Raw genomic sequence first — 22,782 nt, forward strand, 5'->3', positions numbered from 1 at the left:
TTCTCAACCTCAGAGCTAAGCACCCTTCCAGGTTGCACAGCAAGCATCAAGATATGTTTTGGTAACTTTTGGATTGGGCCAAGTTTTGTGTGCCAACATGGCTGAAAGTTTGGAAATCGTCTCCTAAGTAGACTAAATTGGACAAATTTTTTAACGTGTGTTTTAAACCATTCTCATTCATCAATAAAAGTGAACTAATAAGTTAAAATTACTTATGATTTCTTTGTTTTCTATTTTTAAAAAACTAAATTTAATCGCAAGTTATCTTACTGTCTAGCTTGTGCCATCAAAAAAAAAAAGAAAAAAAAAGAAAAAAAAAGAAAGAAAGAAAAGCTCCCAGTTTAACTCTGGCACAAGGAGTTTCACAAAGTCCATTGCCAGCAACGGACAAAGAGGGAATCAGTGGTATGACAGGGGGATTTTTCTCAGCCAAGCCTCCTCACTACTTCATTTGATCAGGGAGCCAGACACACTCAAACCAGGGGCATTGCCTACAGAGTCCAGAGCTCGTAATACATTTTGCCTAGGAAATGCATCTAAGATTTCCTTGCCTGGAATGAGACACTTCCTTAAATTTAAAACCGTAACTACTCTTACACTTATAGCTAGAGGGATTTATTCCTGTGATGAAGCAGTTAACATAATTTACCCAACATCAATTTTTACTACCACGCAAGAGCAGAACACAAGCTGAACTGCAATACTGCAGTGCCCTGCACAACAAGGCATCTTGTTGGTACCGCACCAATTCCTAGAAGCTAGTGAGTCACAGCAGCAGATGCTGTGAGACCCTAGCCCCGCTTCCCCTCCATCATCAACACAAAAAGCCCCCGCTGTTCTGGCCAGCCGCTCTCAGCTGGAAGTTGATTTTGTCATACCTTGGCTACCAGTCCCCAAAGTGTAGTTATCTCTATTGCTATACAAATACTGAAATTATCTGAAAATTACTTCTATCTTCTGCCAGCAATGTTTGTAAAAGTGTGCAAAAATTTCTTATTCAGGGTCCTCTGTCCATACCCAGCCATAACCCTATCTGTCCCAGGTCCTGCCCCACTGGGAATGCAATAAAATCCCACTAAAGTAATGGTTGTTCTTTCACAGAATCATTTGGCACATTGTTACTACAGTTGGCTCTTCGTTAAACCGTTGGGGAAATTGAAATGCATAGACTGTAGCACTGGAAGAAGCCAGGGGCACAGGCTCTTCTACACTTGCCCCTGGTAACAACCCAACAACTCAACCACTCACGTTGCTCACTGTCCTTCAGAGGGAGGCACTTTTTCTTCCATTGAATGTTTGACTTCAGCCATTCTAGCTGGTACAATGTCTTTAGTGAGAAAGGATCGGTGTGACACATCACGTCTCCTCAGCCTCGAACTAGCCGGTCAAATAAGCCCCATGAACTTCTGACAGCACCGCTCTCCCCTCTCAGCTTTTGTCTTTTCAGAACAGCGCTTTGGCATTTCCAGGTGTTTATAATCTTCTGTTTGAATAATTAAAAAATCCTGTATCTTCAGTGTCCTCAGATCTGATTATTTGTTCTTCTGATTTCATTAGTACAAATGGAGCACATACAAAATTGGAAAAAATAGCTCTAATACTTAAACTCTGACAACTCCATAGGTTGATGCATTATTTGCTTGGGGAAAAAAATTACAACATATACAAAAATGTGTTTGATACAAAGAAGGGAAATGTAAAATAAGAAAGTCAAAGGCACCAGCATAACTTCCAAAGCCCAAGTCAGAGCATGATACAATACATGTTTTTGAACCACTGCACCAAGCACATTATCCCTTAAGCTTCTGGCCAGCAAGTCTAACGGGGGAAAAAAAAAGAGCAGACAGGAAGACAGCTGGAATTTTTTTCTTGCCCTGATTATAGCTGATCATTTGATCATAAATAAAAGTATTTGACCCCTACCTACACATCCATAAACTGACATCCAAAGACTTGACCAATCATTAAGTTTCTACAAAGAGGCCACATCTTTGATTAAAAGTCCACAGAGCACTGGCATATAAGAAACAGCTGAATACTTCTCTTCCCCCTCTCTCCATATTCATCTTAAAAAGTGAAAGACATCTCAATACATTACAATTTCTTAAGTAGCCAAGTTGTCAATTCTACAATACAGTGACAGCTAATCCATAAAAGAAATGAAGGGCAATATGTACCTTCACATTTGTCACACTTGCCATAAATCTAGTCATATGGGAGCTTACTAGAACGATTTAAAAGTAAACAGGTAGAGGAGAGGAAGAGGAGAATGAAAGAGATCAGCAGGTAAAATTAGTACTGCTCTCTGAAAGCTTGAATCTGTCATTCAAGTATTGAGAGTACCCAGAAGGGTACAATGAATGGAAGCTGTTACAGCAAAGTCGTTAAAAACCCCTAAAACCCCAGGCACAGTAAGTGGCATCTCTGGGCTGTGTGGAAATTAAAAAAAAAAAAAAAAAAAAAAAAAAAAAAGCCAGTAATTCAGTCCTCAATTCCTTCTGGACCCCAGACAGGGATCGCTAGAGTCACCACAATTTATTTTGGGTGTCTTCTGGATGAGAGTTTCTTCCCTTTTGCAGATATTTCCCACCCCCCTAGATCCCTTCCCTCCCCCCAGAAGTGTAACAATTTCATATATTATAAAGATTTGTAAAATACAAACAAACAAACAAAAGGATGAAGGCTGTGGCAGTAATGTTAGCGGTTACTCTTCATTGCTTCTTTGGCTGCCAAGATCAGTGGCGTCAAGCTAGACAGAGGTTTGGCCAGTTTCAAGAAGGGATGCTGCCAGGAAGAGAGAAACACAGTAAATTAGTGAAAGACATAGTTGAAAAAGCCAGTAAAAGTCACATATCTACACAGACCTTTTCATTCCGAGATATGAAAAGCAGTGTAAATGCTATCAATGCCCAGCTCCTGAAGGGACAGATCCAGAGCACCTCAAGCCTGGTAATCATTCCTCCTCATCCCAAAAGAGCCTAGGCCTCTCCTTTTCCAATAATTCACTACAAAGTGGTTTCCTGCTCAAACATCTTCTCTCAGTCCCATTTTGCTCACTTCAATGGCTCTATTACAGTAAGTTCGTAAATTGCTGGATGCTTTAGCAGTGGCAGAATGAAGGCACAGATTATTGATGGGAAGACTTCAGAGTACATGTTACAATGTTTGATGACTCTAGTTCCTACCAACTGCTCTCCACTACAGTCCTTAGAAGAAAACACAAAAAAGAGGGTGCCAGTCTACAGTGCAGTTTATCACAGGCTGACCTTACTCGTGGCTTCTGTTATCTCAGACTGTGAGAAGAAGCTGACTCTCACCTGTAGCAATTCTTTGGCTGATCCTCTTTTCTCTACATCCATCTCCAAACATCGGTTCAAGAAATCCCGGAATATTGGGGACAGTTTCTCAGGGTTCTGCAGCTCTGGTGTGCCATTAGTTGCTATCAAATATAAAGCCTGTAAAATGAGAAATATTGTATAACCAAGCCAAACCTTTAGAAGATGCCAAACTGACCTGCCTAGAAGCAATCCCTTAGTCTAGATGAGAAAGGGCTCTGCAGCCTACTTCTCATCTCCCTGATGAGATTAAAAACTGTAAAAATGCCACAGTTATAGACAGTCATGACCTATTCTTGCTAGTAGCAAAATAACGTTCAAAATCTTTTGGCAACAGATACTTACCTTGACAAAGAAAGTATCAGATTCTGACAGAAGCAGCATTTTTCACAACCTAATGGATTTACCTTCCCTAACCTACCACAGAAGACTGACTTCAAAGTCCAATATTATAGTTACAGGCAGGTACTCATCTTCTAAATAGAAAAATTCGGGGTAGGGCTGACTGCAAATTCAAAACAGCTGGCTTCCTTTTGGAGGAATTTTCTTGCACTGCCGAAGCTTGTTGGTTTTTTCATTTCATTTTCTTTTTAATGTAGCTATTATTAATGAACAATTACTAAAAACATTCATATGGTAAAAACCCGCAAACAGTTCTAGCCACATCTGGGCTTCTTACCCTCAGGGGGTTTTCATTGAGGTACGGAGGTTCTCCTTCTACCATCTCAATAGCCATGATGCCCAGAGACCAGATATCCACTTTAGGGCCGTATGCTTTCCGTGTGACCACTTCAGGAGCCATCCAGTAAGGAGTTCCAACCATAGTGCTGCGCTTGCTCTGCTCTGGGGTGATCTGAGCACAGAAACCAAAGTCGGCTGTAGGATAACAGAATTTTAAAATGTTAAATTGGTGCACTCCAAGTAAGTGAGCTTCCTAGAAGACTTCTCTATTACTACACATATATTTTACTCCTCTACACTTGAGAGGGGCTTGGGGGAAATGTCTCCTCTTTCCCCCTCCTCTCCCCCCCGACTACATTCTCCATATTACAAAATCCAACGTGCAAGATAGATACAAAACCTGAAGGTGTTTAAGCAGGGCAGAATTCCGTGGAATGAAGATAAAGGGGTCTTTTTTTATTCCTCTGGGAAAGGGACAAAAGTATTACCCTGTAGAAGAACAGTATTTTGCCCAGTCCTTCCTTCAAGGATCCTAGACTGGTAACAGCGAAAAAAGTAATCAAGCAGAACACAGAAGGCAAGTGTCCTGTGCATAGGATGTTATACAGCCTGAACTAGAAAAAACGAATCCACAAACCGTGGCTTCTGCCCTGCTAAACAGATTTTATTTGTGCAGCTATTGAGTTCAACATTTCACAGCAATTTGGCCATTAAATACAGGCACTACAGCTGACAAGAGACATGAAAACAAGGCGTCAGATAAGTGAAGTGCTACCCCACTCAGCAGAAGGAACCTAGACAAACAAACCTTTCCACAAGATAACTACCGAAGAGAACAACCACACTCAAGAAAACGAGAAAAGTCACCTATTCCTATAGCCTTCAGGTGCAGCAGCAATGCATGTTCCATCATGTTACTTTATCCAGCTGCAGCACTCCCACTTCCCAGGCATGTAAAGCATCAATAAGAACACAGTTAAGGCAGGAGACAGATATTACCTTATCATTGACACTAAGTTTAAAAGAGAGAGAGAGAGAGAGAAAGAGAGAGAGAATTTAAAATTTCGAGTCAATTTTGAAAGCGTTATGCCAAGCAGTGCTAACAGAAGAGCCACGGTCATGAAAGTGCTAAGTTGTACCAAGAGTACAATTTTAAAAAGAACTACCCCCACCCTGACTTTAAAAAAAAAAAAAAACAAACACAAAAAACCCAAAAAACCAAACAACGACAACAACAAAAAAATCAAACCTATAGAGTTACCAAGTTCCTCACCAGCACTTCTTGGCCTTTACCAAGGTGTCATACTCAACTCAAAGCACAGCTTATTTCAACAAACACACCAGAGAAGCAGCAGCAGTGTACGTCTCCTGACCTACCAACGAGGCCTTCAGCACCATGCCACCAGCAAGGCAAGAAAAGGCAGGCAAGATGTAGAACCCAGCTTCACCAACCAGTAGTGTGTGTGTGTAGGTACATAGTGGTGACAGGTAGACTGGTATCTCTTACTTCTCCTGTCACCAGTCTCCCAGAAGCCAGATTCCCCCAGAGAAGGGGAAGAGCCTGAAAAGAAGGTGCAGCTTCTTCCACCTAAACGAATGCTAGAAGCTCTATAATCACACAGCCAAAGAGCTTGTCTCAACACTGATTACAATACCTCCCCCTTATATAGGACATTTTTACAGCTGACTTCTGTTTTCTCCTGTCCTTCTTTCCTCCTCATCTTCCTCCAATCTCCTGGGGCTGATGCTTCTTTACATAGGCTGCTAACCCTGTCCTTTTGCCACTCTGCTTTGCTTTGACAGCTCTTACATTTTTGAGCCTTCTCCAGCTAACTCTTCTCAGCCACATCCTCTGCTGTAGCTATTCATTTATCTTCAGCCTCTGAATCCACAGTTGTACACAAACACATCATACCCTTAAAAAAATAAAACCTCCTATGCAAGCAAGCAGTGCATCCAACAATGCTGGTAAGCAAATCAGGTTGCTTGTAGTCTTTCTTCACACTCCATCTTATAAACAATATGAGACTGCAAACCATCTAGACTAAGGAGTAATGCTGAGATACATTTTCATGGCATTTCAAATTCCTACCCAACTGTAAAAACACCATCCCTTAACTCTTTGGTCACTTTATGCTTTGCACATTCCTATATACCAAGAAGTCAGATAAAGCACCTCTCTTCTCAACAGTCCCAACAGCTTCTTCAAGTGGTTTCACATTTTTTTATTGCCACACATTTACACACACCAGAAACCGACTTACTGTACACAAGTCCATGCATGCATAACAATTACCTGAAAAGCAAGTAGTTTCTTTTGTCATTTCACAACTATATTAATGAAAGTGTGTTACATTTTCAGTCCAAGAAAAGGAGACCCAGTGCAGGCACAGCATAAGACTAGACTGCAATATAAATTGTTAATAATGTACAATTTTCTTGTTAGTGACCTTCTCACGAAAAGGGCAAAACATTAAAAGCAAGTCATGACAACCTGAACAGACTAACAAAGCAACTGCAATTAGCTGCAACTTTTCTCTTGCAATCATTCGCATCTTTGCTTCATTGTATGGTGCCAGTTACTTCACATTTACCAGCATATTCATGTGGCAACAGGTTTGCTTCAACATCCTTCCGGTCTAACACATTCACAGCCTTAGTCTTAGGGCCCTCAGAATTTCAATATCTGCTACCTGTGAGTTATACATTTTATTACACAGAATGAATTTCTATTACTCATAGTCAATAAAAATTCACCCCAAATTTCCCTGCCAACTCTCCTTCTACCTATTTACACTCTCCAACTCAAAATTTCCCATGAAAGGGAAAACAGAACATTGAAACAATTGTCTGGTACTCACTTAGTTTAACTGATCCATCCATTCCTAACAGAACATTGTCACTCTTAATGTCTCTGTGGATGACCTGGTTGGCATGTAGGAACTCAAGCGCTTGCAAGCACTGGATGGGAGAAAAAAGAAATAAAAATATTCAGCATATGGAAATAGAATTTACGTATGCGAACACAAAGTCAAAAGCAATGCTTACACCCTCAGTCAGTGCTGAGTGCAAAAATGTAACAGGTATTGTTTAAAATAACCAGCAGAGGAAGCTCTTGTGCTAAAAAATACTCTCCAGATCTCATGAGGTCAAAAACCATTTAACCATGGATTTTCTCTGCTATCTTAACAAACCCATAAATTAAACTACTCGTCATCCAGTCATTACCCAAGATGCTCTCAGAAATCGCAGACGTTACTTTTGATGCATCCCACAAATTCTACAGAGGAACCATAAAGGATTAAGTGAGAGCATTTTAGCCTGAAGTTTCACCAAGAAGAATCAGTGACATTCTCACCATGCAGGCAACTTCTGCTACCGTGAAGGCTGTAAAACATCTTCACTATGAAAGTCACTAATACTGGTTTTGCACTGTTTTTAGATTAAAATCTTTCAGACTAAGTTTCTGCCTAAAAACATAATGAAATTTACTTTTGCTATTTGAGAATAAAAGGCAAATAAAATTGTAAGATTCTTCTCTTTTAATACAACCAGATCGTTTACCATTTGCAACTTGGCATGGATATAGTCCCCAGTGGGTTTTTTGTGTCTTCATTTGCTTTGGCAAAGTGGCACTAATTTGTAGAATGAAGCATATCTAATATACAAGGCAGCAGAGTTTTGATGAAGTACAATAGTTCAACATTAGACTTTTTCCTCAGAAAAGTTAATTACTGTTACAGTAAATAGTTACTTTCAGTTCTCTGCTTCCAGCTCCAGTTTCTCTGGAAACCATTACCTGTCCATACACGTTAGTGTACAAGTTTGCTTTCCATCCCCTCCCTTTGGGTGAGTCATCAAAAGCAGATGTCATGTTGACATAGTCAAATGGGGTTTTTAAAAGGCTAAGTTTCTCCTGCACAGCAGATAATACAATTACTTCTCCTTCTGCCATAATAAATCAAGCCTGAGCTGGATGCTGGCACTCTGACTCAGGGCAGAAACCACTGATAAGTTCTGACATCAGCTGTTTTTAACTCTTCCACTTGAAATCTTACTGCAATCTTAAAATTATTCCAACGACAATCTTCTGGAGAATTATTTTTCAGAGAAATCCATAAAGAAAGCTTAACTGTCACACAACTATAGACTTCACACACTATGAAAACTACTAAAATGAGAAAGGTATAGTCTGCATCAAGTTCATCTTTATTTTAGTACATGTTTCTTAAAGTATTCCTGTTTCATCAGATCCACTTCCAGACTCTAAGCCAACGCAGTTCCCCTTCTTCCTTCTGGAAAACTCAGCCTTTCAGGCTTTTTTCTTTTTCTTTTTTTAAAAATATGTTTACATCTCTACTTTCTACATTACCTATATATGAATACTCAGTTTTCTTTTTGGTGCCTTTGAATATTCTTCATTAGTCACAGTTAAAAAAATACATTCTTTCCAGCTGCTAAACTTCTTTGTTGCTCTTTCTTGAACTTCAGTCCACATTATTAATATCTTTCTGTTAACACTGTCAGCAGGACTAGGCAATCCAGGTACCAAACCCAAAACCTTTATCTGCTCCATCACCTAACATTCCCAAACATCCAGCTCAAAAACTGCCATAGCTCTTTTGTGTTATAACTTGCAAACACACAATTTTCTGAGTTAAACTAATTCTGTTATTTTCTGTAATTTTAACATTGATTTCTGCTCTCAGCATCATTCATTCTTCCTAACTCAATGGCTCCAACAGCAATTGTTGCAATTAGTCCTAACCTAAGTATACCATAAAACCTAGGGGAATAGAGTGCACCTTCATTCCTCCACCCATCAACTATAATACTTACCTCTCTGCAAACAGCAGCAATCTGTGCTTCATCCATACACGTTTCTGTGACCACATCTGTTAGTGAGCCTCCAGCTAGATACTCCATCACCACAAACAATTCATCTCCTACAAGGTAACTACAAAGGGAAAACAAAAAGCATGTCCATTTGCCATCAAGAGATGGAGAACTGAAAAATGACTGATAAGAGCTGGTCAATGAAATGATTCATAAGCACTTCAAGACAAACAGTAAAGAAAGTTAATCTCTGGAAGGTAGCCTGAAATGTAAATGCTGACAATAAAAGCTGCGTGCTTCTTACTACCTGAAAGGGCAGGATAACACCCTATGTATCTCATGCACAACACAAGCATTGCTCCAGCTGTGCTCTTGTCCATCACTGATCCCCAACTACATGTAGCACTACATTCATGACTTCAAGAAGAAGCCTTCTTACTGAATCATCAAGACCATTCCCCGTAACAGATGACTTTTTTTTTTTTTTTCCTTAAGACAACAGTCTAAATACAGTCTTATTTGCTTATAAGACCCTTAGGTACAGGAAATCCAGGTCTTTTAAGTATATCAAGTTATAACCTCTTGAAACTCTTGGGGATGAAGGAATCAGCCAGCTGTCTGCATTTACCTGTCCAGGAAGTTGACTATGTTGGGGTTCTTTAGCTCCTTCATTACCAAGATCTCATTAATAATCAACTCCTTCTTGGGCTGTTTCTGCAAGTTTATCTGTTTAATAGCAACCTGAATAGGACAAAATAAAGCAGCAATCACTTAAACCTGAGTATCAAAACCTTTCAGTCATTCTTAATACAGTGAAAAGTTAGAAGAAATTCTGTAACAGGATTAAAGGAGTTTAGCACAGGTTACGGCTGGCAAGTTATTTATTTATTAGCACACAACTTAAAAGAATGCAACTTGATGAGTGTGCAACTTGCACCCATAGCCAACATCATCCTCTTGCAGCTGAAAAGATCCACAAATAATAACAAAGGCCAGAACAGACAGCAAAGGAAACATTCAGGAGATAAAAAGATACTTGCCCAATTTCACACCAACAGGCCTAAAGCAGAAGAGAATCGTGTAGCAACTAAGAGAGAAAGTATAAGCTTTCCAATGCAAAGCAAGGCAATTCGGTTTTCTAAATTCTAACAAAATTAGTGTTTGGGTATAAGGAATGCTGGGAGGCAGAAGGAATTCCTCTCAAAGCAATTAAGCCAATGAACTACCCCAGAGAGAGAAGGGAAGATAAGACTTATCTTGTCCAGGAAATAAGCTAACCAGGACAAGTATTCCAGACTTTAAAATGGAGAAGAATTGTTCCAGTTATCTTAGCTACAACACTCTGAGGAGGCATTTTGGAGTTTTACAAGATAACCTACCCATGAGTCCAAAACCAAACACAAGAACCAATATAATCTTGTAGAAACAATCGTTATCATACGGCCAAGGGCATTAAAAGAAGAGAATTTGTGGCACAGAATCACAAAATAACTAAGATTGGAGGGGACCTCTGAAGGTCATCTGGTCCAATCCCTTGCTTAAAGTACAGCCAACATGGAGCAGGTTGCTGAAGGTCTTGTGCAACTGAGTTTTGAATGGAGATCTCAATGAGCAAATACTCCACAACCTCTCTGGGTTCCTGCCCCATGTTTGATCATCCTGAATGTAAGGGAAAAAAATTTCTAGTATCTAACCAGAATTTCCGTTATGGCAATTTTTGTCTGCTACCTCTTCTCCTGTCACTGTGTAGCTGTAAGAGGAGTCTAGCTCCATATTCTCTACACCTTCCCATTAGGGCACTGAAAATAGCAATAAAATCCTCCCTAGGCCTTCTCTTCTTACCGCTGAACAGACCCAATTCTATCCTCATACATTAAGCACTGAGGAAGCCAGAGTACTGCATCCATTTAATACATGAAGAATGCAAGCAATCAACTGTTAGCCCACCTGCCTGACAAGACACAGAGGAGGTCTAAAAAGGAACTGGATTACAAATTTTACTCTGCAGTCAGTACAAGGACATGACGTACTGCAGTTTGTAGAAAGCAAATTAAGAGACAACGTATTGAGATGATTGAAAGGCTTGCATTTTATGAGGATGTGGTTACTGTTGAAAGGGCAATTACTTATCAGTGACCTAAGGAATGGCTACTTGTGGATATTTAAAGGAAAATTAAGGAAATGTGAATCTAAAGAGAAGCAAGTAATTCCTAACATTTTAGTCCCTGGAACCAGAGATGACCACTGGATGACAAGCACGCAGAGTATTGCTGATGTCATCAATTTCACCAAGTGGGTTTGAAGACACCAAGGAGTAAAAGCAAAGAGCAGAATGTGGAGAAGGCATTCTAACTACAACAAAGAATCATGCAGGCAAGCTGTTTCCATACAGATAGGTGCATCCATCACCCCTACCGAGACAGGACTAGAAAAGAAGTGTGCAGAGACTAAACAAAGTTTTATTTCTAAAAATGCAGGACACCATGGTGCACAATTCTTGAACGATAAACTGTTTTTAAAATCCATTTCTGGAACACCTCACTCCCTCTGCTTTTCACTGGAAAGACAAAACTATTTTTAGCTTTCATCATCTGATTACTACAGAACAAGGCACACATTGTTACAAATGACTATGACAAACATTATTCTGAGAGATGATGGCAAAGATGGGAGCCACAGAAAGAAATCTAGTCAAATCATTTCTGCCACCTACAGAAGAACATTTATACAGAAAAAAATATTTTCATTGCAATGAACCCAGAAATCTTACCTCCTGCCCCGTTGCCACATCAATAGCTGTGAAAACTGTACCTGAAGCCCTGTGAAGAAAAAGAAAAAATGTTACAGCCAGTTGCATCAATCTGTGTAACAAACATGCACAGGAACAGACAAATCACAAACACAAAATTGTGTCAGTTTTCGATGTTGCAAGAGCTGTATCAAAAAGAAGGCTATTAAAAGTAAGTGGTATCATAGAAATGCCAGTCAGTTCACATGAAACAAACTAATCACAAATACGCTCTTTTCTGACACCAGCTATGCCTCCTGCATTCAGGATGTCTAAGCCCCCAGCACTTGTGCTGCTCCCTATGATCAGATAGCTGAGCAGCCCTTTCTGTAGTAGGTATTACTTTTCATTTTCCCCCAGGGGAAGCCTGCCCACAACACACACAGACCTATTTGGAAAGTATAATGTAGGAATTAGGCATATGTATAATCAAAGCTGGAAAAGCTAGAACTTGTATATACTTTTTTCTCAGAAGGATTCAGAGGACCACTAGAAGAATAACTTAGTCAAGGCATTATTGTTAGCTTAGCACACAGAAAGCCTTCTGACGTGCTCTCATGCTATTCAGCAGTCATATTACAAAATGGATGAATGCATCTTACTGAGAGAGGAGAGGAACAGATACACCCACAGAGAAGTTAGAGCTACGCTTTTGCATTAAAAGACAATTCAAAATTTCCACCATCATCTGTTTATCACTGCTTAATACAGCCAACATTACTGCCTGCTTCAGTAATTGATGGCTACATCATAGTATCAGATAGAGAACAGTGCACTGCTTTTAACACTGGCTCAATGGGAATAAAAGTTGGGGTGAATACTTACCCCTGCCCAATTTTTTCATATCTGGTGTATTTTTTTTTGGGATCTCCTATGCTCACAATAGTGCCTAAAAAAAACAATCAAAAAAAGTCAGTCCTGCTGTGCCCCTTTAGTAGGGCTGGCCTGGCCAAGATACCTCCAAGAGTGCGTCAGCTCAAGTAGTAACGGCTGATGCATGAACAGTCAAAGCTTCCTGATTCAGTTCCAGTCACAAATGGCCCAACTTCAGACAATCATATTAATGAGACAGATCATGCTATTTCCCCTAGTATCTCAATTTAATGATAAACTTCTGTGTAGCAAAACCCAGTATGAGGTTATGAAAAATCCATCAGCTTAGCCCAGTCCAGAAACTAGTCAGTTCTGAACTTAAGCACAGGAACATTAATATGGTGAAAAATTATCTTCAAGGTGATTATGGAACAAACAACAGCAGAAACTATTTTGTGTTATTATGGTTGTATTATACACACAGATCACATTATCACAACTGAACTTCAATCCAAAAAAAGTTCTACAATTTTTTTTTACCCAATAAGGCTTTGAAGCATACGAATCGGCAAAAATTCTGAATGCAGCGCTCTCAGCTACTGTCTGACACAAAACCATTCAAGCACAGTATTCGTACAACCCTTACACAAAAATAAAGATGAGGGCAAAAACTTAAAGTCCCTCCCCAGTCCTAAAGCCTTTGCTTATCTGAAATAAAAAACACCTACGTAGTTTTTCCATGATCTCTTCATCCGACATTTTGGTCTTCTTTTTCTGTTTATCACCTGATTTCGTCGCACTGTCAACAGAAGTGTCACTGGCTGGTGCAGGGATGGGGTCAATTACAGACCGTGTATAAATCTGTCAAGAGAGACCATTTACCTGAGCATTTTCTTTGCAATCATTGACCTTCAGTTGAAAGCAATCACAGTTCTTCAAAGATCCCTAAGCACCATTTTACATAACAACTTGGAGGCAGAAATTAGATCTGAGAAACATTAAAGTCCAGTAAGTCAAGATGCTGGCAACCTTCCTGACCTCTGAAAGAAAGACCCAGGCACCTCCTGAACAGAGTGGATGCTAGGAGATTCACTCTAACTTCCACAGACAGACGTTTTGTGGGTTTTCTACCTGCTTATTCTTTATAACCCATGCTAGTTAACAGAACAGAAATGACTATTTAATGGCAAGATCAACTACTGCTAAGATCTAAAGGAAAAAGATTCATGCTTCACCATGAAAAGAAGCATGAGACTCTCGGAAATTTCCCAGTTGCCCCCAATTTAGGGGATTTTTCTTGGCAATTTAATTTCCTCCTGAGCCGTTTACAAACACACACAGCTACTCTAGAAATATCTGTAGACCTGTCACGTTTTATATATCTACATACCTAGAGTGGGCAATTATAAAGCAGTATCACTGACAAATAAACACAATTCACATTTGCACTCCTGGAGTGAGAATAAGTGGGCAACAGAGAGGCAAAATGTACACCTACCACAACCAAAAGAATGAACTGGAGTAAGTGGGATCCCTGGGACATTATTAACAAGGTGTGTAGTTCAGGATGACTACACTAAAACTTAATGAACAGCTTCTGAAGCATTTAACTTTTCATGTAATGCTGATGACTTTGTGAGTGAAATAATCTTTCAAATCTTAAATTTGAATTGTTTTGGGTTTAGGTAGTATATTTGGTGAGGCTATCACACTGCAATCAAATAAAATAATCAAATACACTACACTTGTACCACTGTACTGTGCAAAGTTACAGAAACTAGCTATAGTTTTAGGACTAAAAAGCCTCCTCCTTGCATGTTGGGTTGAAGGATAAGCATAACTGGGTGCCTTCAACACAAGCCAACAAACAAATCAGCATTAACTTCAGGACTTCTGATCCAACTGATGCCCAGAAATTAGGCATTTTCTTAGGAAACTCAAAAAACAAACTGAACTTTTCCCTAAGAACTTACAACAGTTCATTTCACAAATATAACGCTTTGCTAGAAAACAGAAGTAGAAGAAGTTCCACAATACTGAGAAATGCAGGTCTGCACTGTAAATTTTACAGCTGCTCACCGATTTTGTGTGATCTGGCCGTGGAGCAATAACAGGAGGAGGAGCTTCTTCATCATCATCATCATCATCTGCCACAGCTGTTGATGGTTCTGAACCTTTGGCATTGGTCTACATTTTTACCAACATTAAAAAAAAAGAAAACAAGAAAAAAAACCAAAATTGTCTCCCCCACAGTTTTAAATACTTGCTTCCCCAACCCCCCCCCAAAGATAAAAGAATTGTTACTGATACCAAAAGAAAAGGATAGGCTGAGTCGTTTAAGTGTCCTATTACATTTTATTACAAGACTCAAATACTACCGCTCCAGTGAAATATGCTCTGTTGACCCCCCAATTTATGTTTTTATTCCGCAAAAAATTCTCATTTTGTTTTATACTGCAAGATTCAGTATATAACAAATACAAAAGATCTGAACTTGTATGTGCCTAAGAACACACAGAGAATAGTAAACACACTCACCGTTGGCGTTCCTGAAGGGAAACCATCTTTTTCTAAATAGGACAAATACCAGAATACATAAAATAATCAGAAAAATGATTAAAAGTGAACTTTACAGAGTAAAGAACACAGATCGCTTTGGAGATTTTTTTCATCTCTCAGAAAGCAAAACTTCATGGTCACAAATGAAAGAAACCAGTATTGCACTGTAAGACCATGCAGAAGGAAGCTCTAAGTTTCTAAAATCCTCCCCTAAGGGTAGGCAAACCCACTCATTTCCCAACTTGCTCTTCACCTCTCTTGAGTACCCACACACAGTTTTCCAACTAGAGCACTGCTCATCACACTTGTGTTCTGTCTTACTGAGATGTGAAATCAGGATCAAATGGATATTTCTGTTCCCTTAGCAGTATCTTGAATCAAGGATGAGAATATTACAAAGTCTTATTTATTACTAAGCTATTTTCAGAAATAATTTGGAATAAAATTAGGTAAAACTCCATCTGTTTGTAGGACAATCATTCTCTTAGCCCCCCCACATAGCTCCTGATCTAGGAGCCACAACTTATTTTGCATCTTTGATGTCACCACATGGTGACATCAAGTTCATGGACAGCAGAGGCAAGGTCTCCAGCACAAAACCAATTAATCCCAGTCTCAGAGCCCCAGCTTCATAAACACAGCCCACTGGAGTTAATTTTGGCTGCTATTTTGAATTATCCAGTTCCATTTCTTCCCCTCTCCACTTGAAACAAGAAATTAACTGGACAATGCCTGTTTCCATTAAGTTTTAAATCCATCTTCAAATATTTGTTCCTAATTGAAAATTAGCTTGCTCTTTCAGCATTTGAATCTGATTTATTATTCTGAAAGAGAGGAAGACTGTGTTCCAAATACCCAACTCCTCTTCAATCTGTCCTTCACACACTTGGATCTCACCTGGAGCAGAAAAACTCAGATACTTCTGTTTTGCTGTGTCTTTGGAGTCATAGAATTTCAGCACATCTAGTACCGCCTGGGGGTTTTTCTTCTGTTCTAGCTTCGTGATATTTGAGGTCTGAAGCAACCGAGCCCATTGCTCTGGCATTCCCTGAAAAAATAGGCTATTTTTAAGCATCCTTCTAGTATTTTAAAGATTTTTAAAGAGCAGAACAAATTTCTTTCCTCTACAAAAAGCATAACATACACACAGCCTTAAACACATGAACAAGTAGGATGGGGTTTTAATGGGGAGCCGTATGCACATAAGTGACACAACACAAACCACCATGCCAACATGACACCACCTCTTTCAGGTGTATTAAGCCAGATGTGAGGAATGGGAATACAAAAGTGCTCAACAAAACCAGTGCTACCCACTAATGAAAGGAAACTGAAGAGGGTTTCTCAGGGAAGGCTGTCCCAGGTAAGACAAAGCATCAGATCTGACACTTATACTGCAGAAGTACTAACAGGTCACAGTCTCATTACTCTGCATGCTCTACAAATACACAGTAGAATTATTTCTTTGATAAAAACAAAGACTAACTAAACATCACAATGGCTTCACCACCGCACTGACCCACAGCTGTTTTCTGAGCAACTCTTAGGCAGGTATACTTACAGTGAACTCTCCAGTAACAGCATCAAAGCCAACATGGATGGTATGCTCAAAATCTGATGGCGGGGAGATTTCTGGCCTTTCCTTTTCCTTCTTCTTGCTTCCTAAAAAAGACATTCAAAGATCTACTGAGCAAAGATTTAAAGTCCTACTGTCTCCATTTAATATAATCAATCGAAGCATTACAACAGTTAGGATGACTGTAACCATTATTCTGTTTACTGGATGGAGGTGTTTACATATGCAGCACAGTGATTTGACGTTTTCAAGGTGGTACAGACTTCACGTAAGAATCAACAACTTCTTCCATTCAAATCATTTATACTATGGTAGCAAGTGAATAAGAAATTAAGAGCATGGGAGCACAAGGAGCTCTGTTGAGAATAAGAAATGTTTACAATGCAAAAAAGGACATTTTAATATGGATTAAGAACAACACTGAAGACAGCTTCAGTTCAACCTCAAGTTCACCCTAAAGACAGTTAAAACTCAGTTGCCTCACAGCTTCAATTCAAGGTAATTAATGCAAACTAGGACTTCCTGTGTTGAAGATAAGAGTTTATAGCCTCAGAGCAATTACCTAATTTAAATTAAAACAGGGGGAAGCAAGCATAATAAGTACCAGAAGCAGGAACAGACAATGGGTAGGACCATGTGCACAATCCAACCTAGATTCAATTAAATTTATAAGATGTTTTATAATGCCTGGGGCTTGGGGTTTTTGTTTGTTTGTTTTTAATTTTTTTTTTCTGACAAAGAGAAAATTAAAAAAAAATTAAAGACAATTTGTAGTTAACTCTGAATATAAAATACATCATTCTGTTCCCTTTACTCAGAAAAGATTCAGAGTTAAATTGAAAGGCTTCAGGAACCTGTTTTCTTGTTCTTGCAAAAAAGCCCGAGCCCTGCTTTCTTTCCCTGCCAGAGCAGAGGGGCGTACTTGCTATTTGCTTTCCAGGTAGAAGGATGATGCTCAAGGTCTCATCTCACAGTCTTCTGCTGAAAGGCAGAGGCCTGGCAGTGAGCTGTAGAGCGTGTCTAACCTGATACCAAGAAAACTAACTGCATGTGTAATCCTGGGAACGCCTGTGGGCTCGCAGAACATATAGCTGAATCAGCTGCATTTATTATAGCGTGCATGAAGCCAGCAAGAATGCCATAGTGCTCATAACCACAAAGGAAAGCAGCACACCATTTTGCAATCTAATGATTACCATTTTATGTTTGTATGTCAAAAAAAAAGGTTTTTTGCTTTGTTTTTAAATTCACCTGAAAAATAAAAGTCATGTAGTTTCAGTACAGAAAAAGAGCAGCTAAAATAGCACCCTCTTCGTTACTACACGATAAAAAGTTACTGAACGTGGGGCAAGCATAGATCATGCTGCTCAGAGCCAGAGAAACTGTCTGAAATCCCCTCACACTGGCGTGAGAGGAAGGACGAGGAGCCGAGGACAATACTTACAAACGAAAAGCCATGTGGGCCACCTCCAGCTGAACAATGCAGTGGAAAGACACGGCTATTATAAACAGGATATCTTTAATATGGCTGCACAGGTCAGAGCCAAAAAGCAAACAGACTGTCAAATGTTCCCATTAACGCCGTTCAGTCACAGGACAGGAGAAACTTGCTTATGTGAAAACCTTTAAGGAAAGTACTGTTTCTTCCCAATCTCTTGCAGTTGTTTATGTGAAAGCAAGGGGCGGGGGGGGGGGGGAAAAAAAGTTCTATTCCTCAGGAAGGTTCCTGTTCAGGACCACTTGACACATAGGGAACAGGAGCTGGTGCTCAAACCCTCCAGCACGTGCTGCACAAATAAACCCACTCCTTCCAAATATACACCAATCTTATCAGTAGTCTAGGCAAGAAGAGTAAAAATCACTCCTCTGCCCACAGGAACAGCAGATTGGAGCAGCACTTCAAACAAACACAAGCAGTGAGCTCCAGTCAAGAGGCAAGTCCTGTGAGTCATGTGTTGGCAGGACATATTCGAGGCTCTGCGAACAAGGCCACTGTGAGGCCACGCTGCTTTCCAACCTCTGATGATGTTTGCAACACAGTTCTGTATCTAAATGGGAATCCTTTGATAAAGGGCAACGCTCGTTTCAAACAGCAAGTGAATGTAAGATGTGGTCCCTTGGCCCTGCAGGGACAGCAGCATATAGTCCCTCTGTTCCTGGGAGGGGAAAGACGCAGGTCCTTCAGGATTCAGTGAATTGGAGAATTGCTCTGTCCGATGAAGAAAGTGCCTCAAATACAACTGGACTCTTCCCTTCCCCAAATGAAGCCACAGGCACTCAGTGAGGCGTCACCCAAGGTACTTCACACACCCTCCTGCATTGCAAACCCATCCTCAAGCATCCCTCACTTCCCACCAGCCGACCTCCATACACAAAGCAAGAAACACAGATGTTTCTCAACAGCCTGGTCGTGGTAGGTAGATGACTCTAGATAGTACAGGTTGAGTTACTGAGCCGCAGCTGAAACCCCACTGAAATCTGCCCTGAGCCAGCGGTCTCAAGCATGTCACATGCATGATCCCAGGTCCTGGGCGATGCCCCACAGCACCTCCTTTAATAAGTTCTGCTTGAAGACAAACATTTCTTGTTTTAGGGGACTATTTTAAAGCTTTCCAAAAACACACGCAGGTTCATTTGACTTCAGAAGTCTAGCCAAGGAAATTCATGGCAATTAAGTACTCCAGTAAAAAGATGATTATCACTTCATTTATCCTAAACAATGGAAGTAGGGGAAGAAAAACCTCCATGACTAGGTCATTAAATAATCCCTTCAAATTCATGACTATTTCAGCACAGAACTAGCTCAGGCTTGGGGCACAAACTGCATTTGCTAAACCTCACCGTCTGCAGTGATTCCCCCAAAGCACATCACCTCCCCAACACCATCTCCTAAGCTAGAGAAACCTCCCAAGAGAAGACCCAGGGAGGGGAGGGGGGCAGAGCTGTGGCAATAGGTATGATGAGGCTTGCAAAACCATACGGACAGAGATCTGCAGAACAAAGCCAAACAATGTTATCCAGTAACAGGTCTGTTTGCAGTAGTCTTGTACATCTCCTGGTAAGGCATTCCTTCATTTTCTGAAATGGTGAATTTACCATTTTTGTAGTAATTTGTAAACTTTTGCACTGGCTGGAGAAATATTTCCTGTGAAAAAATTTCTATCCCAGGTTCACAGGTTATTCTGCATATAGTCCCAATATATTTTTTAAAACCAAGCAGGAAGTTAATAATTCTGTAAAGCTTCCCAGCAGCAGAATTTAAAAAAAAAAAAAAAAAAAAAAGGTATTTAAATGGGCATTTCTGGTGAGGGTGCACCTCAGCCATGCTAATGAACAAAACCACCAACATCTGACTATTGTTTTAGTGCCAGAAAGTCACTGTGTCCATTTATATTCTGATTACATTTGACAGCCAGTTTTGCAGTCTTGAGGGCCAAAAACGTTTCTTTGGATGTTTACATTATCCTTGCTGTGGGTCATCCAATTGACAAGTTTTTTCAAATTAAAAAAATGCAACTTTCAGATAGTTTCTTTAAGGTAGATAATGCAATTACCATTTTTCCTAACCACATTATCTTGCCATGCAGTAAAACCTTCTGCTTTTTTTCAGAAGGACATCCTTTCATTACTTTTTAACATCTAGAAAACATAAACTGACACCATTTTCTCTAAAATGTACTTTTCTCAGCAGAAATTATTTCTTCAAGTTTTAGTTTGCATCAATAAATATCAGTAAGTATGCAGACACATGCTAAACAAGTATGCAGATTAATTTCCATAAATGTGGTGCACGTCAGTATTTACAGAGTGGTCTGAATAAGCTTAAGTAATGGGACTCCAAAGCAATTTCAGATGAGCCAATACAACTTCAGACAAGCCTTCAACCACCTCCCCAGCCATTTCACCAACGAACAAACCCACTGTCAAGATGGAAAGAGGAAACATCCAAGGAGAAGTAAAGGCACTATAAAATGTCACAAAGCTCTCCAGCTGCGCTGCACCTACTTGCATTCATAATTCATTTCACAACACAAGCAAGTCCTACACAGTATTACTAATTCAGAGCAAGGAAAACCTTCTTTCACATGGGGTTTATGTTCTACTTGATTATATCCCTGTCTGTAAAAAAGGGCTACAAATGCTCTGGTAAACGATCAATGCAATAGCATAATGACAAGGGCCATCCCAGCTCCTAAACCCTTCTCCTAGTCTGAAGATGGACAGATGTGATCCTTCCACAAGATTTTGTTGCAGCACTCACCATGACAATTTCTAGGCACTTCCTCCCATGATCAGTGATATAATGGTAAAACACCAGTTTCTGCAGTATTGAAGGGCTAAGCTAGAACCTGCTCTAGACATGTGGCACTATGCCTAGCTTACAGCACCCAGCTTCACCAGCCTCTGAGGCCTGGAGTGTCTCTCTTGGGGTGCTGCCACCAACATGTAGTAGCTTCTCACGTTCTTCTTATAGACTTACCTCTTTAAGGCTTACCCATGGCAGTAAAAAAAGACCACCACTTCTTCTGCTGTAACCCAGCCACGGACAGTTATTTCACAATAAGGGACCTTGTGAAATAACTATTCTGCTTCCAAAAGCTACACTGGCCAAATCCTTCCATCTTCTGAAAACACGCCCACTGTTGAGCACAGAAACTCTGCCAGATCATGGAAAGCCAGATCTTCTAAATACAGGGAAGCCTGCCTCTGGTGTTTGTCTCCAGGGTGAAGCATGGCTGCAGAGGGGCTGCTCACACAGCTGAGCAAAAGGAAAAACCAGCCCTGGGGAAAATACTTAGCCAAGCGAATAAATAACCAGAGGAGCAAAGTCTCCTGAAACAGACAAACCTATGTCAGCATGACTGGTTCAGTCCTGCCCAGCACATCAGCAATGAGGCGCAGGAAGACAAGAGAAGAACTAGAAGACATTAAAAGCAGCAGGGTCTTCCCCTTGTGCATCTTAAGAGTAATCACAAAAATGCTAACTGGTAGGCATTAATGAAATGCATAGCAGTTTCAGTTCAGGCTTATAGGTCCCTGCGCAGCTTTACCGTACCAGATGTTAGAAGATATTTCTATCTATGCACTATTTTTTTGTACATGGATACAGACATCCTGGAGAACCAGGATCAGGACTCCAGCACTGTACATACATTCACCATACAGAAAAGAGGGCAGAAACAAAGCATAAATACAGTCTAGTTTCATAACAGCAATTTTTTCTCAGAAATAATCCTTGTTTACAGCAATCCAGATTTTTCCCCCACTACTAACTAATCCTAACAGTGCAGTTCCACAGACAGAAGGACTTAATTTTTCTCAATTCTCCTTCATGCACACTGCACCCTCCCCACTATTTCTTTACTACCTTTTTCTCCTCAAGCTGCCACATAAATGGTCATCAACACAAAGTAACTTCTAAAAGAGCTGGATGGTCAGTTTAAACCAGGAATCTGCATTTAGCGTAGCAAAATGGTAAGTAATATGATACCAAGGAATCACAAACATTTATTAAGGTTGTTTGGAAATGCATTACTTTAAACTGGGCAGCAAACATGAGAAGCAATAGGTGGTGGTTTTCCTCAGTGAGCTATTTAATTTTTCTTACTTAGCATTTCAGCTTCAAACATCCCAGTGCAAACAGAGAGAACATCTCAGCTCATTGAACACACATATCCAACTTTCAACACTTCCTCCAATCCCTTACACTTGGACAAGCTAGACTGAAATGTCTGAAGTGCTACCAAAACTTACAAGAGTAAAGGAATGCAAGTAGTAACTTTGGAAAATAGAGGCATCTTACCTTTTTCAGTGCTAGAGAATATGGAGATGATTTTATTCCTAGGTTTTCTCTCTTCTGGTACAGAAGGCAGGGGTTTCAAACTGTGGTTGGCAGACAACTGGTCTTTGCCCCCTGAACTGAAGATAGTACTGCTCATCCGGACGGGAGGAGCTGGTGGCTTGTCTTCCAGTTCTCCGTTGTCAGACATGGTTCTCAATAGCTAGTGAAAGCACTGAAATAGAAATATTTGTTTTAACATAGGAAAAGAGTATAGAATACATAAATGTAGTGTTTCTTCTGTTGGCCAACAGGGAAAGGAGGTGCAAATTCAACTCTGAGGAACTCAGCAAGCACTGCACTGGCAGACACTGATGTCTCTGCCAAAGGAAGCAGATCCCTTCCCGCTCCCAGT

At 40.1% G+C, this 22,782-nt stretch overlaps 1 protein-coding gene across 3 annotated transcripts in view; it reads right to left on the minus strand.

Moving 5' to 3' along the window:
• Window positions 1-2,619: 2,619 nt before the first annotated feature.
• Window positions 2,620-22,782, minus strand: part of PAK2 (p21 protein (Cdc42/Rac)-activated kinase 2) — a 42,662-nt gene continuing 22,499 nt past the window's right edge. For all 3 annotated transcript variants that reach the window (XM_010561196.1, XM_010561194.1, XM_010561195.1), the window contains 14 exons: window positions 22,392-22,602; window positions 16,574-16,674; window positions 15,910-16,060; window positions 14,992-15,023; window positions 14,533-14,640; window positions 13,182-13,314; window positions 12,466-12,529; window positions 11,623-11,671; window positions 9,481-9,593; window positions 8,856-8,973; window positions 6,878-6,977; window positions 4,015-4,211; window positions 3,318-3,455; window positions 2,620-2,784 (listed from right to left, as the gene is read on the minus strand). In XM_010561196.1, the coding sequence (XP_010559498.1) occupies window positions 2,698-2,784; window positions 3,318-3,455; window positions 4,015-4,211; window positions 6,878-6,977; window positions 8,856-8,973; window positions 9,481-9,593; window positions 11,623-11,671; window positions 12,466-12,529; window positions 13,182-13,314; window positions 14,533-14,640; window positions 14,992-15,023; window positions 15,910-16,060; window positions 16,574-16,674; window positions 22,392-22,578 (1,578 nt within the window). In that variant the 5' untranslated portion in view covers window positions 22,579-22,602 and the 3' untranslated portion in view covers window positions 2,620-2,697. The remainder of the gene's footprint in view (window positions 2,785-3,317; window positions 3,456-4,014; window positions 4,212-6,877; window positions 6,978-8,855; window positions 8,974-9,480; window positions 9,594-11,622; window positions 11,672-12,465; window positions 12,530-13,181; window positions 13,315-14,532; window positions 14,641-14,991; window positions 15,024-15,909; window positions 16,061-16,573; window positions 16,675-22,391; window positions 22,603-22,782) is intronic.

Source organism: Haliaeetus leucocephalus, unplaced genomic scaffold (assembly GCF_000737465.1).
Source record: "Haliaeetus leucocephalus isolate CR32 unplaced genomic scaffold, Haliaeetus_leucocephalus-4.0 Scaffold143, whole genome shotgun sequence".
NCBI lineage: Eukaryota > Metazoa > Chordata > Aves > Accipitriformes > Accipitridae > Haliaeetus > Haliaeetus leucocephalus.